Source organism: Diospyros lotus, chromosome 12, assembly GCF_014633365.1.
Source record: "Diospyros lotus cultivar Yz01 chromosome 12, ASM1463336v1, whole genome shotgun sequence".
NCBI lineage: Eukaryota > Viridiplantae > Streptophyta > Magnoliopsida > Ericales > Ebenaceae > Diospyros > Diospyros lotus.
This window is the reverse complement of record NC_068349.1, coordinates 14,827,175-14,852,227: the sequence shown is the minus strand read 5'-3', so window position 1 is coordinate 14,852,227 and position 25,053 is coordinate 14,827,175. Positions and strand designations below refer to the sequence as shown.

General features: G+C 33.9%; 1 protein-coding gene across 1 annotated transcript in view; it reads left to right on the top strand.

Annotated features, from left to right (window-relative positions):
* The first annotated feature begins 280 nt into the window (after window positions 1-280).
* Window positions 281-25,053, top strand: part of LOC127787517 (cucumisin-like) — a 39,128-nt gene continuing 14,355 nt past the window's right edge. Inside the window, exons 1-2 of the mRNA XM_052315576.1 lie at window positions 281-547; window positions 10,684-10,887. Coding sequence (XP_052171536.1) covers window positions 281-547; window positions 10,684-10,887 — 471 coding nt within the window. The remainder of the gene's footprint in view (window positions 548-10,683; window positions 10,888-25,053) is intronic.

Here is a 25,053-nt window from a genome sequence, read left to right as displayed (position 1 = left end):
ATATAAAGCTTTATACGGATGAAAATGTAGATCCCCGATATACTGGACTGAAGGGGGTGAACGTCAAATCTTGGGACCCAAGATAGTTCAGGAGACAACAGAAAAGATAAAGATCATTCGAGAAACAATCAAGGAAGCTCAGGATTGTCAGAAGTCCTATGTGGATACGAGGAGAAGGAATTTAGAGTTCCAAGTTGGTGATAAAGGGTACCTAAAGATATCTCCACTAAGAATGGTGACCTGAAGCAACAAGAAAAAGGGTAAGTTAAGCCCCAGGTGTATGGGTCCGTATGATATAATGGAAAGAATTGGACCAGTCGCTTATCGACTTACTCTACCCTTGACTCTATCGAACCTCCACGATGTATTTCATGTATCGCAACTCCGTAAGCATGAGCCAGATCCCTCTCAGGTAATGCCAACCGAAGCTGTCGAGGTTCAAGAAAATCTTTCGTACGTTGAGAAACCGATCAAAATTTTGGATCGTAGGGATCAAGTCCTGAGAAACAAGTCAATTCCCCTTGTGAAAGTTCTATGGAGAAACCCGGTAAGTGAGGAGATAACTTGGGAGCGAGAAGAAGACATGAAGCTCAATTTTTCATACCTTTTTGAAGACCCTATGAGTGAGGAATGATCAAATTTCAAGGATGAAATTTTTGTAAGGAGGGGAGAATGTAATACCCTAGGTCACCATAAATAAAATCATAATTTTAAGCCCTAGAGAATTATTAAAATTTTAATGGATATGTATAAATTTAGTAGTTAAATTTATAATTAAATGAGATAAGGTTTAGTGGGTATGTATAAATTTAGTAGTTAAATTTATAATTAAATAAGATAGATAGTAAAAACATCATAATTTGGATTTTGTATTATTGTATGTATATATAGACTCGTATGTAAGTATGTATGTGTATTATAAATATGTATATGTATGTATGTATATATAGAAAAAAAATCCAGAAAATTTGAAAAAATCAGAGTAGGTGTGCCCCATGTCCTGGTTGCGCCTGCAACAAGGAAACCAGGGAGAGGGGGGCAATTAATGAAGAGATGATCGTCGGAGTGGCTTCCCAGACGGGTGGCGATACAGGACACGCCAAGTTTGGGCTATAAATAGCCGAGTTTGAGCAAGGCCATTCATCCAAAAATTTCATTGCTTAGATCGGGCATTTGGGGCAGTGTTGAGAGGATTTGAGAGTGGGGTTTTGATCCTTGCTTCGTGGGCAACATTTCTGGAGCATTTGGTGGCCAACGGAGCAACAGAGAAGGAGGAATCAAGCTCGCCGAAAAATCGCGACTTTACCGGAGCCTCGCCTTCAAATGCAAAATCGAGGTACTTCTCGTGCTTCTTTCTAAAATTTAAGGCCATAATCGGGTTCGGGAGGTCGAAATTAAGTGGGAGGGAAGCTTCTTTTGAAGCTTGGAGGCTCGGCATCGTCGCCGGTGGCGAGAGGGCCATCGGCGAAAACGAACCAGATGGGTGCGTGGTTGCATGCGCCCACGAGTGGGAAGAAGACGCGTGCCTTCCACGCGCCCACAAGAAAAAATAAAGAAAAGAAAAAAAGGGAAAGAAAAGAAAATGAAAGAAAGGAAAAGAAAATAAAATAAAAATAAGAAAATGTTTTGAAAAATTTCGAAAAAATTCTAGAAAATCTAGAATATTGTTTATGTTTTATTTTGTGAAAAATTCTCTAGAAAATGCTAAATTTATTATTTATTTAAGTAATTTTTCTATTATGGAAATAAGGAAAAAATAGGAGTTTAATTTGAAAAATTCCAAGAAGGCTAGAAATATTATTTAAGGAATATTAGTAAAGAGAAATTGGATTATATGAAAGTCTAGATAATTATTATGTAATTTTGAAGAAATAAGGCTTAGAAATAAAGAGAAATTGTAGAAATTATGAAAAAATAGTAAAGTAATATTCTGAAAATAAATTTAATGTTTTAGGAGTCTCTTGTGGCAAGAGGATTGGGAAATAGCCCGCTCGACACAGTTTTCGAGGCCGACACGTTTCTCGAGATAACTTAGCAGTAAGTGTACCGTTTCAAAGCTTAGTACGGTTATAAATGTTTATCTTCGAGAATGTTTTCATCATATTGACATACTCTGATATGTACCCATCACATAGACTGCATACATGACATGATTATGAAATGCATAAATACACGTTGATATCATTGATCACTTGCATTAAGGCTGTAGGGAGTACGAACTGGCACCGCTGCTTTACCAAGGGTGCACCCATACACCCTGGCTTCGAAAGAGGTGGCCGCAAAAATGGTAAGTAGCATGAGGGGTGCAGTTGACACCTACGAGGAAAGACATTGCATACACACATGATATAGCATTATGTACCCTTACTTAGATGGTTCATCATCTAACTTGGGTTCGCCCCTGGAACATTCGACGTTCCAGTTGGCATTTGCAGTGATGATACAGAGGTTGAAGATGTGTAGTGACGCGAGACGTCAAGAAACGAGTAAATGTGCCATGTTATGTTGTCATATGAATAGTTTAAGAATTATGTACGTTTTAATTTATCTTCAGAAGCTTATGTATTAACTTTGTAATAAATGCCATGTTCAGTTATTTACGTATGTAATGCCATGAGCAGGTCCGATTCAGCTTCCGTTTTATAAGATTATATTTATCTCTAGTGTATGAAATATTCCGTCAAGCACTAGATAGGTCTGAGGAAATTCGGGACTAATGTAGTTTTGAAAAAAAAAAAAAAAAGACCCAATTTCCTAAGGCATAACACGCTCAGGGTAAGTGGGGTGTTACAGAATTCCTCAAAAACTATGATTACACCATCTAGTATCACCTGGAGCATGCCAACGTGGTGGCTAGCGCTTTGAGTAGGAGGTAGCCTACTAATGTGGCTGGGTTGATGACCCATAAGTGGCATTTGTTAGAGGTTTCTAGCTAGTTGATAGTGAATGTGGTTCCTAAGAACCATTTGCTTTTATCACTAACCTACATTACAAAAAAATTAGATTTTTGTGGCGATTTCTTTTTGCATTTTGCGACGATTTTAAAAACCGTAGCAAATACAACCATCGTGGAGCATTTAGCGGCGGTTTTCAGCAACCACTAGAGTAACTATGGTAAATTATATTTTTTGTGGCGATTTTTAAAATATTTAGCAGTGATTTCAGAACCGTTGCTAAAAAATGCTAAAATTTTTGAACTTTGGCAGCGATTTCAGAATTGTTGCTGTTTTCGATGCGCGTTCATGTGCATGGCTTTCCGCTGCATGCGCGCCTGGCTATCCTGTGCATGACGTGGGCATATGTCTTTGTGCCAAGTGGCGATGCTGGAATTTTATTCTAGCTGCCTTCCTCCTTCCCCAATTTTGATCTCTAACCTCCTATAAGTGCGTACGAGGGCAAAGCTAGCTGATCTGCGAAGCCTTCTTGTTATATACACATGCATTTTAATTATATGCTAATCCAACAACTATTTTCCAAAATTACATTTTATATTTTTTAATATAAATTAAAAATAAATTAATTGAATTAAAAAAATAAATTAATTGATTAAAAAATAAAAAGAAGAGTTAACATATTTTTTTAATTTTTTTTATAAATTATCCAAATTTTATATATTTTTAAAATAAATTTTATTTTTTAATTATTAAATTATTTTCTAAATTTTGCAGTAGTTTTACAAAAACAACCCCAAAATTTAATTCTTTAATGAATTTAGCGGCGGTTCTTCAAAATCGTCGCAAATGTTAATTTAATTTAATTTTTTTATTATTAAATTATTTTCTAAATTTTACTGTGATTTTTCAAAACTGCCACAAAATTTAATTTTTATTTTTTAATTATTAAATTATTTTCTAAATTTAATGGCTCTTTTTCAAAAATTGCCACAAAATTTAATCTTAAAATTTAAAATTTTTAAATTTTGTGACAGTTTTTTAAAATCGCCCGCAAGAATATTAAAGAAACTACCGTAAAAAATATATTTTGTGGCAATTTAAAAAATTGGCGCAAAATATTAATTTTTTCGTAGTGCAAGTGGTTTGACTGGACTTGATAAACCAGATATGTGAGTGGCTTATAGGGGGACAAATGTGTAAAACTATGGGTAGATGATCATTGTCAACAAAGAGTTTTGATTTTGAGATGCGTTAGGGCATTCTTAGGTTTTGAGGTAAAGTGTATGTGCCTAACCAACTGGGATTGAGGCAATTAATTTTAGATGAAGGACACCAAACCTAGTAACATTGTACACCCTAGTGTACCAGGATTGTTAGGTTTGTATAGCAATGACACCAATACACATGAGGAGGGTGAATTAGGTTATTTAAAAATTTGATTGAATTTTTTAAATCTTTTTTGAAGAGTAAGATCTTAGTGCAAGTGAGGGTTATAGAAATGCTTAGAACAATAAATGAAATAAAGAGCACAAGCAAAGAAGAGACACAATGATATATAGTGGTTCGGTTTAAATTAAGCCTAATCCACTACCTTAATACCTAACTAAGGATTTTTCAACTAATCCACTAAAAACCTTTTGTCTCTCTGGATAGGCCTTCTAGTAACAAGTTAGGAGTTTACGACCTCTTACTTTGACAAGCAAACCCTCTAGCAACAAATTAGGTAATACAACCTCTTTCTTAAACAAGTAAGCCTCTAGCAATCTTGCTAGAAAAACCAAGAGTAATAAAAGAAAGGATCTAAGAGTAGACACTCTTAGTTACAAGTTCTCTCAATATAAATACAAGTCTTGAACAAAATAATGCAAATGATAATCAAAGCCTTTAGAGAGAAAAATGAAGAACAAATGAAATAATTAAGCTTTTGAAAAAATGAACACTTGAAAGCTTGAAATCAATCCTCTTGGTTGATTTGAATAACCCATTTGGCTTGTATTTATAGTGTCTTAAGAACCCATTCACAAATTTTGTCATTGGAAGTGGAAAGAGCACTTGAGAGAAGTGGACAAACTAGTTGTTGGGTGTTTCTGCGACACAAACAGTAGATAGATGCAAGGCATCAATTGATAGAAGAGTAAAAATTCAAAATCCGGTCGACAATTGAGTGAAAACGGTCGACAGATGGTTTTGGTCGGTCGACAAATGCAAGGCAAGAATTATGTCTATCGACAGAAAAGAGAAAATTGGTTGATAGTTGGAGAACAATCGGTCAGCAAATTACTATGTATATTAATTTGAGTGCATATATGAACAAATGAGCTTTTACATGGAGTGTTTCCTTGTTTGAACTTCAGGCTTAGGCTTTGGCTAGATCAAGGGTTCAAGTTAAAGGAGCAGCAACAATGGTTTCATTTTTTAAAACTCTTTGAAAAATAACTTTTTGGACCTTTTTTTAATTAAATAAAAATCATAATATTTCAAATACAAATTTGTCACATTATGAAATTAATTTTCACTTAATAAGTATTATTATTATTCTTTTAATCAAATAAAAACATAATATTCTAAATGTCATTAAGAAATTTATCACAAGATATTTTGACATTAGATTTAATTTTTATTCAACAATTTAAAATAAAAAATAATATTTCAAAAGTCATAAAAAATTCTATATCAAGATTTTTGACATTTAATTGTATGATTGAATTAATTTTTATTTTGATGTATAATAAATCATATAAAAGAAATTTAGAGCACCAAGATAATAAAATTAATAAAATAATTACATCATAAAATACAATTGAATTTTATCATTAAAATCATGTTAAAGACAAAAACATTAATCTATAAAGAGCATGTATAGTCTTTTACCTTTGAAAATGTTTGCTTCATTTATCTAATGATTCAAAATCAATTTATAAAAATCATTTAGGAGATTCTTTTAAATCTTAATACTTGTTTTTGCAAATCTCCATATGTATAAGAATATAATTAATTTGGTTTTCATTTTAACAAAATAATACTTGATATTGAAATTGATTTTTGTTGAAAATCATGAACTTGACTCATGACTTAGGGATCAAAATCAAATGTTGTTTTTTATCATCAAAACTAAACACAAGTGTAAAACATCAAAGATGTACCAAGATCTTTGAGAAATCTATTGGTGGCAAGGGATGAAAACGAGTACGGTGAGAAGGGTTACACAATGTGACACATGCCAGTGAGTGAAAATTAACCATAAAAAATAGGTAGGTCAAATGTGATTGGTAGAAATCCCAGAATAAAAGTGGGAGTGTGTCGCAATGGACTTTATAATGTGATTCCTTAAAATCTAGAAAGGCAATGATGTTGTATGGGTCATGGTAGATCCACTCACAAAGTCCGCACACTTTTTGGCAACAAGAATGGGTTAGTTTGTGCACAAGTTTGTAGAGAAATATATCAATAAGATAGTCAGGCTACATGGAACACTTGTGAGGATAATCTAAGATTGAGACTTGAGATTTACTTTGAGGTTTCAAGGAAGCTTGCAAGATTGCTTGGGGACTAAGTTGAGGCCTAACACTGTTATCACATGCAAACTGATGAACAATTGAAAAAGAAGATCTAATCGGTGAATGACATGTTCAAGGCTTGCATCTTGGACTTTAAGGGTGGTTGGGGGGACCATCTATCATTGGTAGAGCTTGCATATATCAATAGCTACCACAGTAGTATTGGGATGGCTTCTTACAAGTTACTATATGGAAGAAAGTGTCAATCACCCATTTGTTAGATCAAAGTCGGAGAGAAATGGATTATGCAGACCCAAGTTGGTGTGAGAGATGACTGAGAGGATATGATAGATATAAGAGATGTTTCGATCTACATATAACAGAAAAAAGTCGTACACCAATCAGAGGCGACACAACTTGGAATTCAATGTGGGAGATCAGGTGTACCTCAAGTTGTCACCATGACATCTGACAACAAGGGATGGAAAGAGAGAGAAGTTGAGGTAAGTAGGAGTGTGCCTAATTAGGGAACATGTCGGGTAAAAGCAACATGGGGGCTCAAGGATGCCATTATGAAGAAATGACATCACTTATTTCAAGAAATGAAAATATAGTGATAAGACTCATTATACTCTTCCAAAATGTTGTGGTGTTTTAACTCATTAATGAAACTGAGCTCTTTGACTGAGATATAGTCCATTTTATTTGTTGAAGGCTACAAGTATAAGCTAAGAAAAATTTTAAGGATGAAATTTCTTTAAATGGGGTTGGTTGTAACACCCCAAACTATTTTTAGAATACTTGGATGTTTAAGGAAATAAGTTAGGAGAATAATTTATTTTGTCAAGTTAAATGGCTCAAATATATATGTATGTACAATATGTCTATATATATAATAAAGTATAAAGAGTATGAATAGTTTAATATCATGTTGTACGTGCACCAACATGGATATATTTATGTATACCCCCACAATTTCTCCCAAACAATACTTAACACAATTACAAGCTAGCCCTTTATCATACACACATACATAGGCCATTCCCATCACATTTAACACAATCATGTCATACCACAATTTATGCGCATGTCTACATATGAATCGTCTATTAACATGCTTGTGGCTATTCATCTCATCATACACATCATAGCCTTCCACATACATGAAAATCAACCATAATATAGAAACTAATAATTGCACACATGAACATATTATGGATTCTCCTCCTTCTAGGAACAACATTTAGGATTATGATTTGTTGAAGAGCTTTTTAGAAGTTAAATTGATGACTAGAGAGTGGAAGCATCTGTCAACAGACAGGAAGCATCTGTTGACTACCAAAAGCCTTTCCTCCCAATCGATTGATAGTTGATAGGCAACGGTCGACTGCCAAGGCCAATTTTGCCACATCAGTCGAAAGCTCTGAGCCAAACTGTCGATTGAAAAAATACAAAAACACACAAATAGTACCAATTAAACCAAACGGTCGATAGATCAAGCAAGTTAATCGACAAACAGCAATGAAAGAGACTCACACCAAGGCAACATACATACAAAACACACTAAATGCTTACATGTTCTTAACCCTAGCCAACAAAAGCATCATTCCTAAAGAAATATAGGGTGACACAAGACCCTATTCAAGGCTCAAAAGGAGTTCGACTTGAACCAGCAAGAAATAAGAATGATTTACAATTTTTTTGCATAAACAACAAATACATGCCCCTTACACCAAAATGGGGATTTTCTTGCATCAAATCTCATGAATTGCAATATCATAAGATTATGACAAGATGGAGAGATAAGAACTTGCATTTATAACCAAAAGAGAAGATAATCTTGCGGCCACCAAGAGGTGGAAAATAAAAGGTCTTGCATAAGGAATAAAAAGGGGAATAAGAACTTGCCTTTGATGGATTTAGATGGCTCAATCGACGAACAAGGGTGCTAGACCGATGAATAAGAGTGCTGGAGCTGCAACCTTCCACCTCCAAGAGTTTCAAGATCAATAAGAGAAGACAAGAAAATGGAAGAAGAAGAAATGAAGACAAGAGGAAGAGGAAGAAAATAAAGTGAAGAGGAGAATGGAATGTGGCTTGCATGCCAAGTTCCCCCCTACCTTTTATATTTTCCACTTTCATTTTTCTTTTTTCTTTTATTTAAACTCATATATTTATCCATTAATTTCTCCATTTTTTTCATCCATTTAAATAATACAAAAGCACACACACAAACATAATCCGACAACCCTTCTTCCCATTTCCCCCTTAATTTTGACTTTCCTACTAACAACCCATTTGACTTTTCAACCATTTCACAATCCCACTCCATTGGACTTTTCTACCCCTTTTTTCCCTTTTGACTTTTCCCACACACACAAATTTCACTTTCCTTTTCCCTTTTATAACACATAAACATCACACACACACACACACACACACACACATATTTGCGCGGCTACTCGATAGTAATCGATCAATAGCCTTAAAGAAATTTGTCAATTGTTTGCAACCGGTCGACAATTTCCCTAACCAACGGTCGACAGTTGCTTCCTTTTGCCATCATTTTCATATTTAACTCCGACTTCATTTTAACTTGCCACACTTAATCCCTTTAATCAAATCAACTAAAGTAAACAAAACATAACACACATATATATCCATATCCATTTCCATCCTTCTAATTTTTTACTTTTAAACATTTAACAATTTTTGCCTATAGAACTTTCCATACTTACATCACATACAACGCACTGATCAAAATACTTAACAAAATATTTCACCCATAGGAATATTAATAGGGAATCTCAGACCCACTAACGGGTCGTTACACACTATATCGACTTCCCATTATTTAAGATATCCAAAACATAACCACAAACAAATTCCCAATTATATCCCAAAAATGTTGGTAGAATAAAGCATTGAACCCATTAACCCTCAAGAGGTTCTCTTGGGATGCATATACTTTAGTGTCACAAATACCTCCTCGACGTAAATGCAATGCAATATGCTTAGAGATGGACTTGGAGTTGGGGACACCTTTAGGGGGTTATTTATTTGATAAATTTCACACACCCTCAATGCTGGGTTAAAAGACACAAACCCTTCTTATACTTTTAAAAATGTCACTGACATCCCTTGATGTTAATTACCATGCTAGTCATACCCTGTGTTTTTAACTAATGGCAACTAATTTTTTAAAAAAAAATCTAAAATGCCCTTTCCTCATTGTAATTAAAAGAAAAAAAAAAAAAACCTAAAAACTAGTGGTGGCTAGAAATGGTTGATGGGATCTAGTTCTTTTAGAAAAAAAAAAAAATTCCCAATGGGTTGTTCCTTTTTTATAAGAACCCATCAACACAATGATAGCCTAGAGATAGAAAAAGAGTAAAAAGAGAGGGAGACATATATAAATAGAGAGAGAAAGATAGAGAGATTGCCAACAATGGCTGGTAAAGCTAGAGATATAAGGAAAGAGATGATTGGTGGTGGGGTTTCATCCCTATCATCAACTACTACAAAAAATTAATATTTTAGCGATGGAATTTTTCATTGCTAAAACATCAAAATCCGTCGCTAAAGATGGCATTGCTAAATTTTAGCGACAAAATATAGCAACGGAAGGGTTTTGTGATAGAAAGAGGGACGGGTATGTCACCCATCGCTGATCAGTGATGGACATTTCACCCGTTACTAAACAACAAAATAGATAAAAATTATTTTTTAAATAAATAAATTTAAAAGACAAAATAAAAATAAGATTTTTAAACGTAAATTAAAAATAAAATTATTAAAAATTTATATAAATAAAAATTTGAATATAAAAAATCATATTTAATTAATATTCAATAAATTAACAAAATAAATAAACAAAATTTACTTTTTAAACAAATAAATTGAAAAAAAATAAAAATAAGATAAAAAACGTAAATCAAACTATTAAAAATTTATATAAATAAAAATTTAAATATAAAAAATTCATATTTAATTAATATTCAAAAAATTATTTATATTTTATATTTATTTTTAAACAATTATATATAAATAAAATTGATGATAATTAACAATTTATTTTAATTAATTAAATAGAAATTAAAAATATAATTATATAATCATTAATTTAAAAAATTAAAATTCATATAAATTTATAAAATAATAAAACTGAATATGTAATTCAAATCGATTAATTTAATTAATAAAATATAATTATAAATATTTAGTTACAATCATCATCATTACAATCATCATCATTTGTTCCTCATTATCATAAAACTGGTTACTCGGTCTAGGTTGAGTGGACAGTCCAGGTTGCTGCTGATAAGGATGAGTCGACGGGCCAAGTTGTTGTAACGCCATCATTTGTCTATTCATCTGCTCTTGTCATGCCATCATTTGTTGTTGCCACTAACGTAGTTGCACATTCTCATTTTGCATCTTTGTCACCTGGGTCCGAACAAAATGCAGCTTCTCGTCCATCCGAGTCTGAGTGGAATGTAGCTCATTTTTCACTTAGATTACCTGGGTCCGAGCGGAATGCAACTCCTCAATTATTTTGGGACCTTCATTCACATTTGTTCTAATTCCGACGACAACCCATATGAACCACTAGAGCTGCTATCGGATCCAATTGGGTAGGAATGCCTACTTTGAGAGTCGAGACCGTAGACACGACCATTCTTGTTCCTACCAGAAACAACCTGATAAAAATGTGACGCTCATCGACTATAGGTGGAAAGAATGACTCACTACCACCGGCTAATGCAGAAGATACCTCTACACTTATGTAACATCCCAGTATTTTGAGAACATAATAATAGATAATTTTGAGTGTTAGAAATGATTTATTGAGGATTTGTGGTTTAAGGAATATACTTAAGGGTATTAAATTAATTATATTTATGAGTAGAAAGAAATGGAATTAGGAAACTTGCATCCCATATTATATTAGAAAAAATAATAGTAAAATAAAAGAGAAGTCATTGAAGAGGCTGCCAAATTTGTAAGGGATAAACACCTATTCATATAATTATCATAATAAAGGTATGTGGTGCTAAAGTCAAAACAGTGACTAGATTTTTAGAAATAAATAAAAGAAAAATCGATAATGTGGAGATGGAGAAGTTGCTTACGTGGGTACATGTGCTATAGGCTCATAGTTAGTATACATATAAGTTATGGCAGCATATATATATATATTTATATAATAAGATAAAATAGTTTTAATTAATATTAACATTATAATATATATTAAAATGGGAAATGGGCAGCAGCCCTGGTTGCGACGTGGCTACTTCTCAGTCGTTCCTTTATGGTGGCTTAAAAGCTATGTAAATCTTATATAAATTGAATCTTGGGCAGCAAGTTGGAAGCCATTAAAGGCTTGAATTGAAGGCATTTCGAAGATAAGGCACGAGCAGGAGAAATTAAGAAAGAAGAAGACGTGGCCAGCTGCGAGAAATTGGGAAAAATTTGAGGAAAAATCAAGGAGTTTTGGGGTTTAATTAGAGTTTAAATAGTCATGTAAGTGTGATAGATTATTAGGGGTGTTATATGTCTAGATTATAATTTTTACGCGGTTAGATTTAATTAATTTAAGTCACGATTATATTAATTGCTAGGAAACGTTTTACTTCGCAATGGGAGCTCAAAGGAGGCAGGAATCAGCCGGTTGCAGGCAAGCTCCTAACCCTCTCCTCATGTTCTTTATTTCATGTGAAAGTCTTCGTGATTTCTCGTATTTTATTTTCTTGCTCATTGTGACTCGATTCTATGCATTAGTAATGATAATCTGCGCAGCAACCATTCTGCAACTTATATGATAATAATGGATCTATTGGTTGTTATATTTGAATAGCAATGACACCAACACCAAGAAGAGGGTGAATTGGGTTGTTTTAAAAATTTGCTTGAACTTGAAAATCTTTTTGATGAAAAATGAGATTTTAGTGTAAGTGAGGATTAATGAAATGCTTGGAACAATAAATGAAACAAAAAGCACAAGCAAATAGGAGACACAATGATATATAGTAGTTCGGCTTAAATCAAGCCTAATCTACTACCTTAGCTCCTCACTAAGAATTTTTCATTCAATCCACTAAAAATCTCCTATCTCTCCGGATAGGCCCTCTAGCAACAACCTAGGAAATTACAACCTCTTTCTTAGAAAAGTAAGCCCTCTAGCAACAAGTTAGGTATTTCAACCCCTTACTTCAATAAGCAAGTCCTCTAGCATAACAAGTTAGGAATTAAAATCCTCCTACAAGCAATGTAGGCCCTCTTGCAAAACAAGGTAGTAAAATTACAAAGAGATACAAGATAGGAGAGGGTTTGAGAAACAATATTCTCAGTTACAAATTCTCTCAAAAATAAAGACAATGCTTGATAATGAATTCAACAAAATGAATACAAAGCCTTGACAAGAGAATGAATTTACTAATGAAGCACAACAATGATCTTGGCACTTGGGAGCTTGTAATGTAATCTCTTGGTTGGTTTGAATCACACATTTGACTTGTATTTGTAGTGCCTTGAGAGCCCATTCCCGAATCTTGCCGTTGGTGGTGGAAAATCCACTTTGGGAGAGTGGAAAAACTAGCTTTACATGTTGCATGGGACAAACCGATTGACAGCTTCATCTAACCAGTCAACAGGTTGTGATGTTAGAACCAGTCGACAGGTCCATATAGCCGGTCGACAAGAAGGAATAAGCGGTCGGCATTTTTGCTAATGAAAAAATTAGTTTGTTTGATGATTCAATCCCATAACATGTATACATCACAACACGTTTACATTTCTTTAGTTTAAGTAAATGGAAGGTTAAAATGAGGACATTTACTTTAATACATAAATGTAAATAAGAAAGTACCCCCCATTTGGATTCAATAAAAATATCTAGAAAATCAAAATCCATAATAATAAGAAAGTAGAATTTGAGTTTTAGTACAAACTTAGGATTTTGTGATTTTACCACCTCCAAAATATACACTTTCTATTTCTTGAAAAATTCGTTAAAAATCATTTTAACACCAATGAATGTTAGCTATTGAAATACTGGGAAATATTTTTTCAAAAGGAAAAAATTTTCATATATGTCTCCTTATAATATACTAATCTTCCAGACTTAGAAAAAATTATAGATCATTCGGTTTTCATTTTCACATAGGTACTTGAAATTGATTTTTGTTGAAAGCCATAAACTTGACTCATGATTTGGGGATCAAAACCAACAAAACCAAATGTTATTTTTCATCATCAAAACTAATCACAAGATTGTAAAACATTATTGGTGATTAAATAAGTTAAGCAAATGATGTTTTGGTGCCATTCGCTTCCTCCGTCATGGGGCTTTGTACTGCTCCGCATTCCTTGGGAATGATGTCAAACCTAATAGAATAGGTTCTTAAAAGAGTCGGTATGGATTATGGGGTTATGTTAAAGGGTTTAATGAGAAAAGTGAATGGTTCATTAACATGATAAGAGATGAGAATGAAAACGATATTATTATGTTTATGTGGTTGTGTACGTAAAAGAGTTACAGATAAATGTTATGTAAAGTTAAGTTTAAAAGTTATGAATTAAATGTTGTTAGGGTGTGTCTTAAGGGTATGGGGTACAAAGCCACTGACTGTTGACCGTGGGTCATGACAGTTGATGGCTGGATGTATGGGCATCAGTCATCGACTGTTATGATAAGCGCTAAACGGGCCAGAAGAGCTGGTACTATTAGATTCTCGCCTTGATTGTGTGCATATCATTTTATGTGTACTGCATGGGACTCGGGTTGCATTCATTTGGGGGACATGCTTTGTGTGTGATGAGATGTGTGAGCATTTGCATGACTTGATTGGTCTAAGAGCCAATTTGGGTTCCCTAGGTGAGTCGGTGCATTTAGAGCATATTGCATGTGTGTATTCCTACGTGGACATAGCATAGTCTGATGCTTGGTTTATAGGGGCCTTGTCATCATGTTTATGTTACATAAACCATTGCATTTCCTATTTGTTGCATTGCATGGTGAGGATGTTTGGCTTTGAGTGATTATGGGAAGTAGGGTACAGCCCACAGTGTGAGTGATTGTTGGGAAGTGGGGTACGACCCCCAGTGTGAGTGAATATTAGAAAGTGGGATGCGACCCACAGTGCGAGTGATTATTGGAAAGTGGGATACGACCCACCACTACAAGAAAATTAAGTTTTAGTGACGGAATTATTCCGTCGCTAATTAGCGACGGATTCGCGACGGAATTTCCGTAGCTAAATTTAGTGACAGAATTAGCGACGGGTGACCCGTCACTAAATTTAGCGATAGAATTAGCGACGGGTGACCCGTCATTAAATTTAGCGACGGGTTGACCCGTGGCTAAAAAAGAAAAATTAAATAAAATTTAAAATTTAAATTTTAGTGACGAGAATACCGTTGCTAAAAGGAAAAAAAAATTAAAATTAAAATTTAAAATTTTAGCGACGAGTAGACCTGTTGCTAAAAAAAAAAAATTTAAATTCAAATTTTAGCGACGGGAGGACCTATCGCTAAAAAAAACAAATAAAATTTTAATTTTAAATTTTAGCAACGGGACAAACCCGTTGCTAAAAAGAAATAAAAAATTAAAATTAAAATTTAAAATTTTAGCGACGGGCAGATCCGTTGCTAAAAAAAAAAATTAAATTCAAATTTTAGCGACGGGCAGACCCGTCGCTAAAAAAAAACAAATTAAATTTTAATTTTAATTTTTAGCGACGGGACGAACTCGTCGCCAAAAAGAAAAAAAAATTAAAATTAAAATTTAAAATTTTAGTGACGGGCAAATCGTCGCTAAAAAGAAATTAAATTCAAATTTTAGCGACGAGCAGACTTATCGCTAAAAAAAACAAATTAAATTTTAATTTTAATTTTTAGCGACGGGACGAACCTGTCGCCAAAAAGAAAAAAAAATTAAAATTAAAATTTAAAATTTTAGCGACGGGCAGACCCGTCGCTAAAAAAAAAATTTAATTCAAATTTAAAATTTTAGCGACTGGTCCTGTCGCAAAAAAATAAATAAATAAATATAAAATTTAAAATTTTAGCAACTAAAAAGAAAAAAAAATTTAAACTTAAAATTTTAGCTTAATTTATATTTAAATTAAAAATATCCATAATTTACATTTAATGTGAAATTCATACTTTAATTTCACATTTTAGCAACTAAATTTATATTTTTGACTCAATTTAATCAAATATACTTTATGCTTTTTATGATAACTTAATTTTTTTATTATTTTGATTACATCTATGAAATTGTATTTATCTTTAATTTTTAATTCTTTTATTAAATTTATATTTGATTATATCAAAGTAAATGGGTTAAATTGATTAAAAAATAAAGATATATAAATTAAATTAACTTAAAACTACAAATAAAGAGGTGTAATTAAATAATAAAAAATTTAAGTGACTTTACAAAGAAAAAACATAAAAGTACGTAATTGAATAATATGTTGTCCTTTAGTGGATACCCATCTTTTTAATTTATCTCTTCTTTTTATTTTAAAATTTTCAATTAACTCATTTAATTTAATTGAATTCAAATAATTTATTTTTTAATTAATTCAATTAATTAGTTTAAAAAATTTTAAACTATGAGCTTCCCCACATAGTTTTCATAGTTAAATGTAAAATTTATAAAAATTCCAATTAATTTCAAAATAAGAACAAAATTTTTCGTTGGTAACATAATAATTTATAAATTTCTGTTTGAATTAGTAATGAAATAAAATTAATATTAATTAAATAAGTTTAGAAAATTTTGGAATGTAAATGTGATATTGAAAAGTTTGGAAGAAATACAATAAATATATTTTATGCAAATTAATAATCAATGAGTCTTCTAGGTGGGTTGATTCACGCGCAAGACTTCCTCCCAAGTGGTTGGGGGTATCGATTCAAGGGGCAGGCAACTGAAGGATTATTGCTGGGAAATAATACTAGTGCGGCCACGTAGCAAGCAGGACTGCCCCCGTCACTGATTCTGTCGCAAAAAATTGTCCGTCGCAAAATCTGTCGCTAAATTTTAGCAACACCAGGTTTAGCGATGGAAATTGACCCGTCACTAAACTATTTAGTGACCGATTTTTAAGGTTTAGTGACGGAATTTTCTGTCACTAAACGCAGTGTGTGAGCAGTGATAAAGTAACCTATATTGGGCTACTAACAAGTTTGTATGTGGACTTGGGCACCAGTGTGTGTGTTATGTGAGCCCTAAGGACCGTTTATGTGCAGTTTACTTTATGGTTATACATTTGAAACAAGGCATACATTAGACATGGCATGGTATGACGTTGTGTTGGCATAAATTGCATGGGGTGTTATGGGAAGAGTTTTATCTTTAACCGACGGGGGCTTCGGGAGGTTGTCCGTTACAACTTAATCTCTCGAACGCCTCCTATATAAATTAAAATATTAACGTTGTTAATTAATAAAAAAATCATTAAATCATAATGTTAATTAAATTGTACATAAATACAATTACTGCGACGGCCTTTGATCTATTATCAACCAACACTTCTTGTCTTTGATCATCCTTCCGAGTGTGGGTTCTCTTGAAAATCTTAAATTCATTGGACTCGCGGTCTAATTCCTTTGCATGCATGACAAATATATGAAGTAAATGAAATAAAATATAAACTACTACATAAGTTTATAAAATTTACATTTAAGTAGAAAAATAATTACCATTCTTCTTCGGCTCTCGATGAAAGGAATGGATCCGCCTGTGTGGACTGACTCACCAGTCTCGGAGGTGCGATTCTTTTTGTTTTGTTCGACTTGCTTCTTGTACTTATCTTCATTCCACTTTGCCTGCAATGTTCGCCGCACCATCGGATCCATCCACTCACCCTTATCAACACCTCCTTTAATTTTGTTCAAATTATTTTTGAAACTTTTCTGATTAGATTTATTCCAAGTGATCCATATACGATCACTCTCATCAGGTTTCCACTTGAACTCCTTCTACAAGAAATTAAAAATGAATAAATATGTATAAAATTTTAAATTGAAACTTTCTATAATTAAGAATTGCAGCTATACTAACGCTAAATTCTTCCAGCCATATCTGTCATGTTAATTCTGGCACGTCATCCCAATGTAGCCAAGCTTCAGTGTACCATCTCTCCCAAATCTTTGATTGTACACCTAGTGGTCCAACCTTAGGGAAAAAACTATACAACCAATATTTATCAAGTAAGAACATGCATTTCTATGTATAACAATCGCAAACAATCAATTAAAAATAATATATATAAGATACTCACTGATCATAGTTCTGATTATAGGATAACTCTACTCGGTGATCAACTCGATCGGTATCAACTGGCTCAGATAGAGTCAGCTCAACATTCTATATAGTAAAGAGGATGATGGATGTGCATGTGGTGGCGACATAAATGAGTATGAGTATGGACCTCCTAGGGGATGAAAAGTCGACCTATGAGAGGGGATAGATTGTGATGCAGTCTTAGGTGGATAAGATGTGATGTTTTACCCTTATACTTAGTTTTGATGATGAAAAAGAATACTTTGTTTTATCCCTAAGTCATGAGGTCAAGCTTATAGTTTTCAACATAAATCAATTTCAATATCAAGTATTATTTTCAAATGAAAACTAAATTAATTTCATCCTTATACATATGGAGATTTGCAAAAATAAGTATTAAGATTTAAAAAAATCTCCTAAAGTGATTTTCAAAATTAGCCTTGAAATCATTGGTTAAGATAAAACTAAAATTGTTCTAAGGAAAAAGACCAACCAGAACATATTTTTGAAAATATTTTCTTTTTGAAAAACTATCTCTCGGTATTTCAATAGCTAATATCTATTAGTGTTAAAATGATTTTTAATGAATTTTTCAAGAAATATAAAGTATGTATTTTGGAGCTGGTAAATTTGTTAAATCCTGAGTTTATACTAAAACCAAAATTCTATTTTCTTATGGTTATGGATTTTGATTTTTTAGATATTTTTATTGAATCCAAATAGGGATTACTTTCTTATTTATATTTATGTATTAAAGTAAATGGAAGGTAAAATATAAATTAAACAAAATGAGGACATTTACTTAAACTAAAGAAATGTAAATATATTTTAATGTTTTGTATCATCAAGCTTCATCTGTCGACTGCATATTTCATTCTGTCGACTATCTCTATTGCTTCTGTCGACTATGTCTTCTCATATGTCGACTATGTGCTTCATTTGTCGACTATGTACCTTGCAACTGTCCACTATGCATAGGCATCTGTCGACTATCTTTTGTTCTGTCGACTATCTTGTTTATCTTATCGACTGCTATAATTGTTCTGTCGACTATCCTTGTGTATGATAGTGGAAATTTTCTTCACATTTTTTGTTCTGTCGACTGTGGGTCTAGCTTTGTCGACTATGTCTTACTTTTGTTCAAAAATATAGTCGACTAACTTATTTAGTCTGTCAACAGTTTGTGTGTCTGACAATCTCCAACGGTTAGTTTCTCATTCTCCAACGGCTAGTTTTGGGCAAAGCTTTTGGGAAGCCTATAAATACATATCAAGGAGATCAAGTAGAGACTAATGGACGAGAATGAATTGATTTGAGCTTATATTTATATTCGTTTGTATTTTCAGTGACTGTGCTTCATTTTTCTCTCTTCAAGGATTCAATTTTAATTTGTATTAATTCATTCAAGCCTTGTCTTGTATTTTGAAAGAACTTGTAATTAAGAGTGTCAACTCTTAACATCTCGTTTACATTTGTATCACTCTTATTGTCCTAGCTTGTTATGCTAGAGGACTTGCTCGTTGAAGCAAGGGGTTGTATAAGCAAGAGGTTGTAATTCCTAGTCTTGGACTAGAGGACTTACTTGGTTTAAGTACGGGATTTTAGTGGATTATTTGAAAAATCCTTAGTGAGGAGCTAAGGTAGTGGATTAGGCTTGGGTTAAGCCGAACCACTATATATTTTGGTGTTTTTGTGTGCTTGTGTTCTTTAAATTCTCTTTATTGTCAAGCCCTTATCCAATCCTCACTTGTATTGAATTTTTATTTTCCATCAAAAGGATTTCAAGTTATATCAAGTTTTTAAAATAACCAATTCACCCCCATCTTGGTGTGTGCCATAGCACCTCTCGTTCTTTCAGGATGTGGGTGGGACAGTATAACCCATAGGATATGGCATAGGGGGAAATGGTTGTTGGAATTGAGTCATGGGAACAGAAGCATGTGGTTGTGATGATTGAGGATATAAAGGAGTAGACGGGACAACATGTGTGGAGACAGAAGGTTAAGATTGTGAACCAACAGTACTAGGATTTGGAGAAGGTGGGTCCCTATAAGATCGACGTCTTCCTCTACCCCTACTACCCTACCCTTGCTTGGTTCGAGAGATGAATGTCTTAACATTTGTTTTTTTATTAATAACATGAAATATAAAAATATGGTAAAACGTACAAGGTTACAGACATTCAAAACTACTAAAGATATTACATCATAGCATATATAAGTGAATTCACAGATTCATAAATATATCAATCTTCTTCTACAAATTCATCATTATCTATGTCATCAGACAATAACTATTCCTTGTCATCTTCTGATATAGATTCGTCCTCTGCATCATCATCTTCTTCTTGCTGAACAACATTTGAAACATCTATTTTCTCGACTATCCCATCCAAATTTTGTAAAGTACCTCTAAGGTCATCATTTTGATAAATTTGCGGGAGTTTTGGTATTTCATCTTCCTGTAAAGGTTTTTCCATGTTAGATTCAGGTGCCGTTATTGTAGTCTGTGCCTTTGTTTTAATAACAACCATCTAATCATGTTTATCATGGTAAATGTCAGGGTACGACGCATAATACACTTGTTCAGCTTGTTGGGCAAATATGAAAGCATCATATTTCCTATACCTTCTTGACGATCAAACCTCGACAATATCATACTTATCATGGATTTTGGTTCGCCGAGGACTTGGATCGTACCATTCACATTTGAATAAAACTACCATTTTGATTGGTAGGCCTACATATTACATGTAACATCCTGAAATTTGGAGATAAATAATAATTATAAATATCAATGTTGAGGTCATTATTGAATATTTGGAGATTTATGAGAAAGTATTTATTTATGCTATTTGAGGAAATAGGAAATTAAGACAATTAATAATTTTATTTGGGGGTATTTATGAAAATAATGAAAGGATAAAACAAATTAAATTAGTGGATTTTTGGAAGTTTTAAGGTATAAGTGTAATAAAGAGAAATGAGTAGTGGGGTGTATGTGTGTGAAATTTAGAAGTTGTGAGGCGTTGCTGTGATTTTAGGAAATGGCCGTGAGTACTTTAGCGGTCACAGGCGTGCGTGGGGAGTCTGCGATTGTAGGTTCGATTCCGCGGGAGGGCGTGCGCGTTGGATGAAAAATTCTGATTTTAATCAGTAAGGCCAGCCGAAAACGACCTCATTTCAAGCTGGGGCGGTGGCAGCCTTGCACGACTGCAAGTGCGCTACGTGGCGCGCACTAGGAGCCCCTCCCGCCTTGGCCACCAAGCTTCTTTTTTTTGAGCCAATTTAAGGTCATTTTTGGCCATTCTAGTGGCCAATTCGGAATTGGCCACTTCTTGCACTATGAGGCAGAGAGAAAATATGGGGAGAATAAGAGCTCGCAGGTAACAGCTTGGGAAGGAAGAAAATGGGATAAAATCAAGGGATTTTGGGGTTTAATTGGTGTTTAAAATACCCAGGTAAGTGGGTAAAATTAGTATTGAGTGCTATATATTTAAATTATAAGTTTTCACGGTTAGATTATGCAAATTACACGTTAGAATTAATTAATTTAAATCATGGTGGTATTAATTGCTAGGAAACATTTTACTTCACAGCGGGAGCTCCATAAAGGTAAGAATCAGGCAAATAGAGGTAAGCTCCTAACCCTTTCCTCATATTCTTAATTTCCTGCAAAAGTCTCCGTGGTTTCTCGTATTTTATCCACTCCCTCACCGTGACTCGGTTCCACGCATTAAAAATAATAAGCCGCTCGTTAATAATGGGTTTATTGGTGATTGAATAAGTTAAGAAAATGATGTTTTGGTGTCGTTCAATTCGTCCGTCATGGGGTTTTGTATTGCTCCACTTCCTTTGGGAATGATGCCGAACTTGTTAGGGCTAGGTTCTTAGAAGAATGGACTATGGTTTAATTGGGTTATGTGATGAGTCGTACTGGGAAAAGTGTAATGTATGGTAACATGTATATTGAGATGATTTCCTATGTACGAGATGAAACGGGACCGAGAGAGGTATATTGATGTTTATGTTGCCAACTAGATGAAGGGTCATGAAAAGAGGTTACAAAATGATAACTATAAAGTATAAAAGTTTAGTGTTGTCTGTATTTGTGTCTAAGGGTATGGGGTACAAAGCCACTGATCGTCGACCATGGGTCGTGGTAGTTGATAGCTGGATGTATGGGCGCTAGTCATCGGCTATTACGATAAGGACTAGACGGGTATTGCCAGATTTCCACATTGGTTTGTGCATATCATGATGTGTGTGCTACATGGGGACTGAGTTTTATTCATTTGGGGAAACATGCTTTGTGTGTGATGGGTGTGTGAGCATTTGCATGACCCAGTTGGTTTAAGAGCCAATTTGGGTTCCCTAGGTGAGCCGGTGCATTTAGAAGCATTTCACATGTGTGCATTCCTATGTGGACGTAGCATGGCCTGATACTTGGTTTATGAGGGCCTTGTCATCACATTTATGCTACAGATGCCATTGCATTTCTTATATGTTGTATTAGATGGTGAGGAGAGTTATTTTGATGATGGCACAAACCCGGTAGATTAGTCTGGGAGTGCAAGGCTTTGAAGGACAGGAAAAGACAGGTCAGGAATGATGATATGGTAGCCTATATAAGGCTGCAACAGGTTTGTATATGGGACTTGGGGCGCCAATGTGTGTCCCATATGGGCCCCAAGGGCCGTTTATGTGCAAAGTTACTTTATGTTATGCATTCGAGGTAGAAGCACGTATGGTTCGTGGCATTGTATGTTGTTACATTGGCATGATTTGCATAGGGTGTTATGGGAAGAGTTTTGTCTTTAACCCAATGCCTTTCTTTCTAGAGCTTGTTGAGTCTTGTGACTCATGTTTGCTTTCCATCATTCTAGGTAAGAGTATCCTGAGATCGTAGGTGTGTACGACAGAGTTGGGTCCAGATCATCGAATCATGATAGCAAGTGCAAAGTTCTCCTGAAACTAGATCCTGGGTGTCGTGTGTCTGGGTCAGTATAATGCTTTTATGTTTTCAAGTCAGGTGTATGTTATGTAAGCCCAGGTGGGCTCGTGTTGTGAATGACTATGTAATGACGATTATAAGATGTTATATATATAAAAGAAAGGTCATGGTTTTAATAAGGGTTGTGTGTGAGTTGTAGTTTTGTTATTGTTCGATATCATTAAAATAATGAGTCTCTCACGGATCCTCTCTGTACATGAGGGCTCCAGGAGGCGGGCCGTTACATTCCAATTCAATAATGTCTATAATTTGTTCGTAAAAATAGGTCTCTGAGGATCCAACCCCTGTCCCAAGCACGCAAACACCAAAATTTTCAGTAGATCTATTATTATTCCATTCGACAGTATGGAATTTAAATCCGTTCACGAAATACATTGGCCAATACCGCACGTTTGGAGTCAGTCCCCATCTTATGTTCTGAATTAATGGATTTGTAACAACTTGGGTATTCAAATTAACTTGAGAAAAAGTTTGAATCACTTAATGTATAACTAAAATTCAATTTAAAAATAATCTAGTATGAAGTAACATACTTGACAATGAAACCACTTAGGAAAATGTTTCTCGATTTGTTTGTCTATTTCAGTGTCTGTGATATTTGAAGATAGCTGACGCAATAGATTGGTGTACATGCTGAAAAATTAAAATGATGTATCAATCAAATAATATGAACCAAGTATGAACTTATAAATATATTCATTTAAATTTTAATTCTTACTCGATATAAGGTTCGACCTCTGGAGTATTCAACAAGACATATAATTTGGTGGCTTCAAACTCTTTCCCATCCATCCACCTGATTTTCATTGCTTTCGCAGCATGGTCTGGATAATTGAAGACGAAAATTTGTGGATTTGAAGAATCTCCCCTATCGTTATTTCGAGGGACTCTTGTTTTTCTTGATGGAACATTTGGTGCAAAATAATATGAACCAAATGTAAACGTCTCCTCAATTACATAAGCCTCACATATAGATCCTTCAACACGAGCTTTGTTATAGACCTTCTTCTTTAAAATCTTAAGGAATCTAAATCATTTGAAGATCTCCTCAATATAGGAAAATTTTATTTTTTAAAAAAATAAACAATTCAAATTATATCAGACATAACTTTCAAGGGGATACATCCATCTGTATTGTATTAATCCTCCCACCTTTGATTCATAAACTAAGTGCATTGGGAGATGCTCCATTGGGTTAAACCATCCGGGAGAAAATACACGCTCTAATTTGCATAAAATGATAGGTATATTTTGTTCCATGACATCTAGGTGTTCAATCCTTAATACTGTTGAGAAAATGTCTTTGAAAAACTGGCATAACTCAGTGACCGGATTCCAAATTCGATCTGGTAATGCTGCAAATGCCGTTGGAACTAATCGTTCAATGAGAACATGATAATCATGACTTTTTAACCCAAATAACTTTGTATTTCTCATATCAATGCATTTACCCAATTTGAAAGCATATACATCAGCGAGCTTAAGTTATTTTATCTACATCAAAATGCTTAACTTTTGTTCCCTTGTGAACGTGTATTGGGTCTTAGGTTTCCAATACTTACCCATGCCACGGTCTATGAGTTCAAGTTCTTTCCGCCTACAATATTCTTTAATGTTCATTCTAACCTTTGTATTGTCTTTACTTTTACCCTTCAAATCCATTATCGTATTGAAAAGATTGTCAAAAATATTTTTCTCAATATGCATGACGTCTAAGTTGTGTCGGATCATATTATCTTTCCAATATGATAATTCTCAGAAAATGCTCTATTTTGTCCAATTGTGCTCCACACCATACCCAGGTATCACATAGTCCTGTAGTTGGAGGATAGATGGAAAATTACACTATTTGAAAAATATTATCTCCAATTAACTGTGGTGGTGGAGAAGAATTATCAATTGTGTTTTTTCTAAATGCACTTGTATTTTTGCGAAATGCAAAATCCATAAGCAAGAATTGCATGTGACAATCAAACAATGACGTCTTTCCACCATACTTGAGGTTGAAAGCTTTAATTTTCTCCATACAAAATGGACATGCTAATCTACTCGATGTCATCCAACTAGATAACATTTTACATGCAGTAAAATCATTGACGATCCACAATAGAGCAACCTTTATGAAAAAATTATTCTTTATTGATATATCATAAGTCAGAACACCTTCGTACCACAAGAATTTAAGTTCATCAATTAGAGGCTGTAAGAACACATCTATCTTGATTTTTAGATTTGATGGATCTGGAATAATAGCAATAAAAAAAAAAAAACTCTTTTTTCAAACGTAATTCAAAAGGCAAGTTATATGGCATCACAATGACCGCCCAACAAGAGTACGGGCGACCCAATTTAC